The sequence below is a fragment of the Megalopta genalis genome, chromosome 1, assembly GCF_051020955.1.
Source record: "Megalopta genalis isolate 19385.01 chromosome 1, iyMegGena1_principal, whole genome shotgun sequence".
Taxonomy (NCBI): Eukaryota; Metazoa; Arthropoda; class Insecta; order Hymenoptera; family Halictidae; genus Megalopta; species Megalopta genalis.
Window position 1 is genome coordinate 8,635,704 of NC_135013.1, and position 12,704 is coordinate 8,648,407.

The 12,704-nt window shown below is 34.9% G+C and overlaps 1 protein-coding gene across 2 annotated transcripts in view; it reads left to right on the forward strand.

The window, feature by feature from the left end:
• The window catches only part of LOC117228601 (uncharacterized), a 404,255-nt gene that overhangs the window by 367,522 nt on the left and 24,029 nt on the right, over nt 1–12,704 (forward strand). For both annotated transcript variants that reach the window (XM_033484435.2, XM_033484434.2), the window contains one exon: nt 4,393–4,696. In XM_033484435.2, coding sequence (XP_033340326.1) covers nt 4,393–4,696 — 304 coding nt within the window. The remainder of the gene's footprint in view (nt 1–4,392; nt 4,697–12,704) is intronic.

Consider the following 12,704-nt stretch of genomic DNA (forward strand, 5'->3'; position numbering starts at 1 on the left):
AACTTTTACTAGAATCCTGCGGAAAGACGATACGGCGTTCCGCATCCGATGGAGCGCTGAATCGCCTACTTTGGTCTGTACAGGGTGTCGCAAAAGTGTCCCGCAATCTGGAACTGGGAGGTTCCCGAGGGAATTTCGAGTAACTTTTTCCTTAGCGAAAATGCAATCCGCGGCTTCGTTTGCGAGTTATTAGCGAAAAACGGTGACCAATGAGAGGCGAGCTCGGCTAGCGCGAGGCGGCGCAGTCAATGAGCGCGCGAAGCTCGGTTCCGCTTATTGGCTTGGCCTTCTAGCGCCAAGCGAGCTCGCCTCGCATTGGTCACCGCGGAAATGGGCTTGCTGCAACGACGCGCGTGCGCGCGCGAGCGATTCCTTATTATACCATTTTACTATTATACTATTATACTGTTATACTACTATATTACTATTATACAGGATGTCCCAAATTATGGTACTTCCGGGAAATGTGGGGTTCCTGAGATCATTTGAAGTAACTTTTTCCTTTACAAAAATATTCTCCGACGCATCGTTAACGAGTTATCAACGAGAAACGCCGACCAATGAGACGCGAGCTCGGCTAGCGCGAGGCGGCGCAGCCAACGAGCGCGCGAAGTCCAGCTCTGTTCATTGGCCCGGCCGCCACTCGCCAGTTGATATAGGGCTCCGTGCGCTAGTTGGCTCGGCCGCCTCGCGCTACCGGAGCTCGCCTCTCATTGGTCACCGCGGAACTGGACTTCGAGCGCTAGTGACTCGGCCGCCTCGCGCTGCCCGAGCTCGCCTCTCATTGGTCACCGTTTTTCGCGAATAACTCGCGAACGAAGCCGCGTATTGCATTTTCGCTAAGGAAAAAGTTACTACAAATGACCTCGGGAATCCCTCGTTTCCGGATTGCGGGACACTTTTTGTATACCCTGTATATTGAAACTACTCGCGAGTTTCGAATCGACTGAACGAAAATCATGTTGCTTTCGCGAATGGATTTCCTGGAATCTCGCCAGAGGAAGACGGAACGCTGTAATAACAGCGAAAAGAAACTCGTACGGACGTGTCGGTCTATTACGCGCGTTTTTGTTTACGAATACATATACGAACTTCGTTTCCCGTTAACCGACTTCCGAGAATCTATCGCGAGTTCAGCAGACATTTTCGAACGCCTTACATAATATTGCGGAATGTTGTTGAACGAATGAATTGTTTTCGCTTTTTTTTGTTTTTTGGTAATCTAAACGAGACTGACAGCATTAATCAATGCTGACATTCTCAGTTCCCGTTATCAGAAAGCGCTAAAATTTGATGGCGACGGAATGACGAATGAATCGCGACGAGACGCAGATTTCGGTGCCGTTACCTCGAAAGGTCAAAGTTCATTATCGAAAACTTGTAGAAAGTTCCAGTCATCCTTTTTTTTCTACATTTCAATTGGAAACTCGGTCATCGGTCGGCGAACATTTCTTAATTCGTGATTAAAATCGATATCGCCGAATAGAAACGATTGAAATGCTGACGAAACATAATAAATTAGTGTCGGAACGTGCGATCACGGGACTGGATCATTAGAAAACTGAATGTAAAGGTCCAGCCGACCAGCTGTTCCTCTCCCCAAACAATCAATCAGCCCATTGTCCAAATTCTTCATTGTATCCACTCCGATGGGTAGAAATAACGGTACCAGGCCCAATCAGGGTAATCTAATTCGATAGATATTTCATAAACTCGAAACGATGATAACAAGGTTAGGGACAGAAACTGCGGAGAAAATTTTGTCGAATTATAAATTTTCAATAAATATCATATATATACTTAATATATATAATATAAATAATATTAAAATGTTAATATATATTAATAATAATAATATTAATATAATATAATAATAATAATAATAATATATAATATATAATATAATAATAATAATAATATATAATATATAATATAATATATAATAATATAATTAATATAATAATAATATTAATAATAATACATTATTGATATATATTATATATAATAATTATTATATATATTTTTATAATATTTAGATATTAATTATTATATTATTTATATATATTATATAATAATTATATATAATATAATATAATTAATATAATAATAATAATTATATATATTTTTATAATATTTATATATTAATTATTATATTATTATATATATTATATAATAATTATATATAATATAATAATAAATAATATATATATTAGAACTTTTTATACCTATTAAGCATTCGTGAAAATATTATGTAAATATAGCATTCGACGCAGCACCATAAAAGAGACTTTCATTTGATACATCATCTGCTAGAGCCCATAAAAGACACATAAAATCAAACCGACTTCTCTACTTCACAATAAAATAATAAGAAATACATTCTTTCCTATAGTAATTATACTCTCGCGAACCTCTCGCGCCCCGCGTACGCAGCAACATCAAGATTACACTCGACGGATTGTAATGAAAGTTGCCGTCGAAGTTCGATAAAAAAAAGAAAGAAAGAAGAACAAGTAAATAAAAGAGCGATGATTATATCCGATCTCTTCCTTTGATCAACATTTTAATGTTACTTTTACTAGCGAAAACGACTGTATCGAATCTTGGCTAGCTTTAACACGTTCAGCGCCGACGATCGATCACTAGAATTCCCACAATGTCGAAGCAATTCAATTAATTAAATAGAAACTAGAAAATTAAAATTTGTCATAGCGGATGACATTAGAACACTTTCGCATTCGAAACATTCTAGTCGAATTCAGTATGTTCGCATATACTATATTACGATGAAAATGAATGTTCAAAATTAGTGAAAAGTTAGTGTCATTACAAAATTTAATTGTAATTTATAAACAAGTGCCTAATCGAAATTTAACTTATAAACGAACGTATAAGAAAAATTGTAATTTGTAAATAAGTTTCTGCTAAAAATTGAACTTACAAATAAATGAATGATAACGATTAACTGTATAGAAAAAGTTTATAATAAAAATATAATCTGATAAATAAATGAACAACGAGAATAAGAACTGAACTTACGAACAAATGAATGATAAAAATTAACTATATAGATAAATTTATAATAAAAATATAATCTGATAAATAAATTAACAACGAGAATAAGAATTGAACTTACAAACAAATGAATGATACAAATTAACTATATAGATAAATTTATAATAAAAATATAATCTGATAAATAAATGAACAACGAGAATAAGAATTGAACTTACGAACAAACGAATGATAAAAAATTAACTGTACAGATAAGTTTATAATAAACGTTTAATCCTTTGCAGTCGGAGCCATTTTAACTTGAAGTTCGAAATAATTTTTCTGACTTATAGCACTTCCATTTTATGCAAACTAGTGCATTTTATACATATGAAAGTGAATTTTGTGACGCATGAAACTGCTACACATTTTACAGTTTTTTAAATACAATCAAATTTGATAATGTTAAAATTACTTTGAAATATGATAATAACAATTTTTAATGTCGCCATAGAGTCGCCACTCGAGTGCGAAAGGTTAATTTGATAAACAAACGTACAATGAGAATTAAATATATATATTAAATATATATAAATAATATATATTATAGAAATCTACGAAAATGTAAGTTTATAAATTTATAATAGTAGATAAGTTTATGATAAACGTTTAATTTGATAAACAAATGTACAATGAGAATTAAATATATATTAAACATATATAAATAATATACATATATTATAGAAATCTACAAAAATGTAAGTTTATAAATTTATAATAAACGTTTAATTTGATAAAGAAATGTACAATGAGAATTAAATATATATCAAATATATATTAAATATATATAAATAATATATATTATAGAAATCTACGAAAATGTAAGTTTATAAATTTATAATAGTAGATAAATTTATAATAAACGTTTAATTTGGTAAACAAATGTACAATGAGAATTAAATATATATCAAATATATATAAGTAATATACATATATTATAGAAATCAACAAAAATGTAAGTTTATAAATTTATAATAGTAGATAAATTTATAATAAACGTTTAATTTGATAAACAAATGTACAACAAGAATTAAATATATATCAAATATATATTAAATATATATAAATATATAATAATATAAAAATAATAATATAATAATATTATATAATAATAAATATAAATAAAATAAATAAAAAATAACATAAATAAATAAAATATTATAATAATAAATATTATATATAATAAATATAGAAATCTACGAAAACGTAAGTTTCCGTATTGTCGAAAGCCGCGACAATAATGATCGAATCGTTTTATCGGCCACTCGTATGTACCGCGTTATTAAGTAGGCCATAGCCATCGAATTATGCTAAACGTGATCCGAATTCTGGTTGCAGGAAAGTGTGCAGAAGCTGCAGGTGTCCCAGGGAGGAACATCAGCGGACTTCGACGGAGGCGGGCGGTCCCTCGGGACTGGGCCTCGGTCCCGGCCCGCCGATGGCCATGGCGATGGCTTTCCAGAGCGGGGCCGCCGGTTCTTCTCACCAGGAACCCTTCAAGAGCCCCGTGCAACCGGCCCCGCCGGGTCTCGCCCTCCAGGAGGCACTGATGCATCATCAGAGGCACTCGCAGAGCGACGATGACAGCGGATGCGCGCTCGAGGAGTACACGTGGGTGCCGCCTGGTCTCAGGCCCGACCAGGTAAGAAACGACCTCCCCGCCCCTCCCTCTGCCCAGCCGTCGCTCGAATAACGATAAAACACCGCCGATGTCCGGCCGATTTTTTCACCTGACGCATCGTGAACCGTCGTCGCTCCACCTCTACCCGTTCGTTCCGACGTAATGCTAACCATCGCGAGGCGGTGGCTGTGTCAATTCTGACTCGGAATATTTGAATCGTTCGCTTAGACCAGGGGTGTCAAACTCAAAAGCTGACTTGGGCAGAATAAACAATGCTTAACTTTAGGTGGGCCGCAAAAAAAGATCAATGTTCATGGAAACAAATATTTTTATTTTTGCTAGTACATTGTAATAGACATATATAAGGTTAAATTATTGTTTATGTCCTGATACTTGACGTCTCTTCTCTGATACTGTCTTTCCTATTTCGGAAGACATTTGATTGGCCAAGACTACTTTTAAAATTTCTAATTCACATTTCTATTTTATGATTTTATTATTATTTTTATTATTTTAATTTTATTATTTTATTATTATTTTTATTATTTTAATTTTATTATTTTATTATTATTTTTATTATTTTAATTTTATTATTTTATTATTATTATTTTATATATTGACTGGGCGATCGGATGAAATAAAAATTGCTGTTGCATCTGGAACAACGGAATATTAAACCCTTGCCGTGCTTTGACGAATCCGACTCGTCATGAAAATTTTTAGCGATAACTAAGCATAAATGTTATTCTGTCCTTTAAAATTAGAACAAGATTCTAATCTCTTGGCATCAATATTTAAACATTCGAGTGAATTTAAGCACGCAATAAGAATCAATTTTCTTTCCCTTCTAAGGAATTATTGCAATCGAAAGATTTCTAATCGCAGTAACTGCGATTAAAAATGATTATAATAATAATTAATAATGATATTAATTTTAGAATTGCTGAATAGCTGAGAACGTATTTTAGCCAACGATATGTCAAGGTTCGACGAGAATTACGCGAGTATTTAGTATTTTTATACGCTGCTCGAGAAAAGTATTTCGTAGAAACAATTTTGGAGAGAAAAATTGGCCAACTTCGAGCAACGATAACATCGCGAGAAATCATCGTAGGACGACGACTCGTTTTCCAAATTGAAGCTTGAAGTCTCTACTTTAAGACGCTGTTTCTCGATTTCAAGTTTCGCGCACCCTCGCCTCTGTGACCGGTCAAACGCGAGGCCATGCTTGTCGCATCGAAAATTGCCAATTGTCACACCGAAACTTCTCAAAGTTCGACAAAATACATGGACGTCGTAAAATTTTTTCCGGAAATGCCGTTCGCAGCGAAACGAAGTTCGATCCTTTCCCATTAATTGAAAAAAACAGAGATGCGGCTGCGATTTTTTTCCGCGAAGTTACGGTCGCAACATCCTCCAACGATTTCGTTCGCGAATATTATGAATAACGTTTCGCGTGCGTGAAACACGAATTTTTCCGCATAACGCCGGCCTCGCGGGAAAATAAGCAAAGTGCCTGTAATTTATAACCGGCTATAAAAATCATGCGAGAATAATAACGCTGAACTTGCTTTTATCACGGAAATACCGAAAATGCATTTTACCGATGTCCAAGTAATATCCGACTCTAGTATGCGTACGAAACGAATCGAGCCACGGAATAAATTCCCCCAGAATCGTCTTTACGACTTGAATAATCGTAAAAGCAGGAATCCGAAATGATTTTGACTCCTGCGGCGGTTCCGATGATAAAACGACAAGTATAAACAGCTCGACGGTTTCTGATCGACGACGGTTTCTATTTCGGGGAATTATTCGACCCGGGGATTTTAGCCGACTTTAATGAACACCGTCTCGCGAGATCGGCCGTGATTTATCGTTGTTATAGAGCTCTCGGTGGTCCTAGCGACGACGATTCCCCGCGCCTCGCCATCGAAATAAAGAGCATCGTGCCCCGACAGAAGTCCGCGCGGGCCCCGGGACGTTTACGGCCGATAAAGAAAAAAGAATCATGGTCGCGAGGATCCCGCGAGAGTTGTTGCGAAAGAAACTATCCGAGAGTTTCAGGAGCCGAAGAAGTGGGCGCGCCCCTGATACGCTATGCGCCATACGCGGTTGACTCTAGATTTGCATAAAGGTTTGCTTTCTCTCCGGCTGATTTGCCGGAGACGGCCGTAACAGACGGATACGCTCGCTGAGTTCGGGATTTTGCGAGAACCGCCGCGGATTTCGACTACCCCTCGTGCTCGCGAATATATTTTAGACCCCGAGTCCTATCTCGTCTACGACGGCGCGCGTCGTATCTTCCCAGAAGACCTTGCGTTAATAACAGTATCGGGGTTAAATTATGGAATTGTTGCGGATCGTTGTATTAGGCGCGAATCGTTATGTCGCACTGTTTCGGTATATCAATCGTATCGTAATGTAGGGTGTCCCAAAAATGTCTCGTAATCCGGAAATAGCGGGTTCCTCGGATAATTTGAAGCAACTTCTTCCTTTACAAAAATGTTCTCCGAGGCACCGTTAACGAATTATTCACGAAAAACAGTGACCAATAAGAATCGAGTACGGCCTCGCGCCGGCTGAGCTGGGATTCGACCGCTCGACCGCTGGCGCCGTTGGCTGGGCCACCTCGCGCCAGCCGAGCTCGCCTCTCATTGGTCACAGTTTTTCGTTAATAACTCGTTAACGGTGCCTCGGAGAACATTTTTGTAAAGGAAAAAGTTGCTTCGAATGACCTGAGGAACCCGTCACTTTCGGATTGCGAGACATTTTTGGGGCACTCTGTATAGTGGCTTGGATGCTGATCGATATAAGTACGTTAACCTAAAAATTGAGATACATAAATGCATCGAATCCGCAGTCCACTAACGACTTACGAATATTTCCTTTTATTAATATCAATAATATTAATAATATTGATATAATAATATTTATTTAATATTAATATATAACATTATATTAATATAATATTAATATAATATTAATATCAATAATATCAATAATATTCTTCTTTCTTTTTTCTAATATTAATATTAATGTTTTCTGCTGTTATCCGTTGTTTGCTTACGATGAAATCGACTACAGCAAAGTCTCCCCAATTTTATCCCAAATTTATCGATCAATCGACGCTACGATGCTTCTATTATTTGATGTTTCTTTTTTATTTATTCAGTAGACGGGAAGAAAATATTATTTTAATCTAATAATAATATTAGAAAAGCATATGCTCGGTTGCGATGGATAACAAAGTTTACATGAAAAGAAAACAAATATAACAAGATTATTACACTGTTACTAGCGTCGTTGATAATAATTAGTAGACCGCAGATTTTTGTGCAAGAAAAATGTTTTTCGAGGCAATTGTCCAGAACAGGAGTTCGATGAAAATATATCTTTTCCTTCAAATACAGCAAATTCTTCCTGATTGACGCTCAGATTGTACAAAAAAATAGACAATTTGGAAGAGGAGACACGATTATTCGAGACTTGCGTCACATTTTTATAGTTACCGATTGTCAACAACTACAAAAACGAGAGACACCAGGCTCGAATAATCGCATCTCCTCTTCCAAGATCGTCCATTTTTGTGCACAATCCGAGCGTCAATCAGAGAGAATTTATTGTAGTTGTAAATCGAGACAGATAGTACTCGTATTTCTGTTCGAGACGTTTAACCAGTTTGCTGTGTTCGACGAGTATACAGTAATGTCTCTCTAATTGACGCTCAGATTGTTCACAAAAATGGACAATTTGGGAAGAGGAGGAACGATTATTCGAGCCTCGCGGCTCGTTTTTATAGTTACCGATTGTCAATGAAATATAAAAACGAGGCTCGAGGCTCGAATAATCGCATCTCCTCTTCCAAGATCGTCCATTTTTGTGCGCAATCCGAGTGTCAATCAGGGAGAATTTATTGTAGTTGTATATCGAGACAGATAGTACGCGTATTTCTGTTCGAGACGTTTAACCAGTTCGCTGTGTTCGACGAGTATACTCGTCACGGAGAAGCGGCAGTATTTTGTGTCACGACGAGTAGTGATCATTGGCTATTTAAATTGTAATTTTAGTGAAAACGAAAGCGTATTCTCAAATTTCAAGACGTTCAGAATGTTTCAAAAATATCAATAATTACGATATACGTATATAATATATTGATATACAATTAATATCAATAATTCACGATAATTCCCACGCAATTTTTGTGCAAAATGCTATTATATATATATATATATGATATGATATTATGATATGATATTATATATGATATATTGATATACAATTAATATTAATAATTCAAGATAATTCCCACGCAATTATTGTGCAAAATGCCATTATGATATTATATGATGATATGATGATATGATATTATATATGATATATTGATATACAATTAATATTAATAATTCAAGATAATTTCCACGCAATTATTGTGCAAAATGCCATTATGATATTATATGATGATATGATGATATGATATTATATATATGATACTATATATGATATATTATATATGATATATTAATATCAATAATTCACGATAATTACCACGCAATTTTTGTGCAAAATGCCATTATGTATCGTTCCTTGCTTTCGTAAGCATTCGATTTTTCCTGCGTTTTTCGTTTATTATGTACATAGTACGTGTTAATGTTAAGAGAATAAGTAAATGTTGGTATAATAAAATTGTTAATTTTATAAAACAAAACCGTCTTTTCGAGGCAATATTTTAACAGCGCCGCAGGTAACTGGTTAATCATTTTATGCTTTTCCGCTGAATAGCATTTAAACGATCTCTTAAACGAAAATAACAAGCTCCTTCATCGCGTTTATACGCTACGCCTTTATCCACTTAATTAAAAAATATTTAATTATACTCTTAATTATTTTTAATTATTTTGTAATTATATCTAATTAATACTACTAAAATACCACTAAAATTCATTTACTGTTTTCACGTTATTTCATTAGCGCGTTAATTCATGTCGCTTAACAGAGGAAGCAAAGATGCGTACGTATTCAGAAATTCTTCTTCTTGCACTGAACTTCGACCTTTGAGAACTTCGGTAAATCGTACTAAACGGTCGTCGTGTAAAAAGCTGCTTTTTAATCGAACCGATCGTTTCTACACGCGTCCAGTTTCATTCGATAAATCATACATTTTGTTCATAGCTCGTGCAGACACCGTCCACGGACAAGAAAAAAATGTATTCGAACCCGTCGTCGCATTGTTCGAATAATTCTCCGAGAGTGTTAACCCTTTGCACTCGAATGGTGACTCCGAGGCACCACTAAAATTTGTTATATCAAGCTTTAATATAACTTTTGTATTAACAAAATTTAGATTTAAAAAATTGTTAAGAGTGTAACCGTTAAGCGAGTTCCAAGTGTCAATGTCATGTGCATAAAATGTATTTTGTCGTATAAAATATTAGGGTTACCGGAAAGTTCTGTCCGTTTTTGAATTGAAATATAACACAATTTTCATACATTTAATAATATTTATTGTAGAATATACTTTCCATCGTTACTTATGACTTCTTGCCAGCGTGACGGCAACTTGTAAATGCCATTTTTAAAAAATGATTTATTTTTAGAGGCGAAGAACTCAGCTAGTGCTTGGTTGACATCAGCTTCAGTTTTGAATTTTTTTCCTGTAAAAAGTTTTGCAAAGAGAGAAACAAGTGATAATCGGAGGGTGCTAGGTCTGGGGAGTATGGTGGATGCGACAGAATTTCCCAGCCCAGCTCTGCGATTTTCTGACGAGTCGCCGAAGCAGCATGTGGTCTGGCATTATCATCGGTAGCCGTGTTTTCACGATCGCGTCTCACTTAATAATGACACGAGACATCTTTGTTTCAGTTTATTTAGGAGAGTACATGTGCGTAAATGCAACGATAAAGAGAGATAGTCATATATGTCTCAAATCAACATGTGCATATGGATTGAAACTTGAAGTGACACTATCGGACAGAACTTTCCGGTACACCTAATATATTGTATATATTATTATTGTTTTATTTTTACGGTAGCTAAAGAAAATGTTCGACGCGCCGAGTGCCGCGCTGGTTATATTTGGATGACAGTAATTTTTTTACTAGTTTTCCAAGTTTATTTTCATTGCGACGTGTTCGGACAAATCGAATTTTACTAAGATCTTTGGGACGCGAAAGGATTAAAGTATTGTTTATTTTTATAAATTTTAACTTTCTAGTTTCTGTTTCAGTAATTAAATGATCTCGATTTTGGAAATTAGGAATGGAAATTTTTGGGACTGACTTTGGGCACTCAGCGTGTTAAACGATGTTATATAATTGTTATTTTAAAATTGTAATTGAAACTCTTTGTTTCAGTTTATTTAGGAGAGTACATGTGTGTAAATGCAATGATAAAGAGAGGTAGTCATATATGTCTCAAATCAACATGTGCATATGGATGAAAATAAATATAAATATAAATAAATATAATAATATAAATAAATATATATAATATAAATAAATAAATATAAATAAATATAATAATATAAATAAATATAATAATATAAATAAATATATATAATATAAATAAATAAATATAAATAAATAATTGAAACTTGAAGTGACACTATCGGACAGAACTTTCCGGTAGACCTAATAGAAATACTGAAAGTTAGAAAAATGATTTTATATTTACAGTTACAATAACTTCGAGTGCAAAAAGGGTTAACCGTGCCGAATCGATGGTCCGACAGAAAAAAAAAGAGAGAAAAAAGAAAGAACGGTGAATAATTTTCGTCAGCTTATCGGAAACACGCCGCCGGAAGGATCGTTAAAAATGTTAAAGAGAACGAACTGAGAGTCCGAATCGGCGGGATTCCCGTGTAACGAGGGACTAATTGCGTCGGAAACAGGGATAGCCCAGTTTCGAGATGCCCGATGATGGGTGGCACGGGAAACGGAATCGAAGCGAGCGCGCGCGGGGCGGCTCGCCTTTATTTATCGGCATTGTGATCCCCCGATATTCATCATTCATGAATAATTCAGAGATGAAATGCTTACAGTTACACGGGACACGTGACGGCGATGTTCTCCCGCGAACAAAACAGTGGAACGGGTCCCGGGCTCGTTTTATTTCGCTTACGGGACCGTCTCCGTTTAACCCGAATCGCGTTCCACGCTTTCGACTTGCGTACTTATTTACGCGCGTGCGTATGTCGAGCACGCTTTCGAAACGGAAAGGCAGAGAGACCCGCTGCTCTGCCCGTCGATTTCATTCGTATCGCTACGATTTAACCTGTTAAGCGGCGAATTTAGTTTAAAAAAAAAACCCGCAGCGTGCGGAATTGAAATCAAGCGACGACGTGTATGCACGACGAACGCAGGGTAAAGTGGTTCTATTACAAATTTTATGAGAAACGAAGAAGAACTAGATTTTTATTTAACGCTTTATCGACCGCTTATGTATTTATCGGCTTTTCGATTGCCAATGTTTATCGAACGATAGCCTATTAATCGGATTTTAGCTATCGACGGTTCTCGTTTCTTTACTATTTTGTTAGCAGCTGTATACTAACTTCTCCATACCCTTATGAATTATAATATAATATAACATAATATAATATAATATAATATAATATAATATAATATAATATAATATAATATAATATAATATAATATAATATAATATAATATAATATAATATAATATAATATAATATAATATAATATAATATAATATAATATAATATAATATAATATAATATAATATAATATAATATAATATAATGTAATATAATATAATATAATATAATATAATATAATATAATATAATACAATATAATATAATATAATAGCCTCAACCACGACCCGACGATAAAGTGTTAAGAAAAACTTAACAATTTATTTCCGAAAAGTTATTGTTATTATAGACTTAAAAATTCTTAAACAATAATAAAATACATAAACGAGAAAGACACATGTAGAAAACAAAAATATTAACCCTTAGCGCTCCGCGCGTTTCTCGAGTACCGCCTACCAGCAACTCCGGCACAT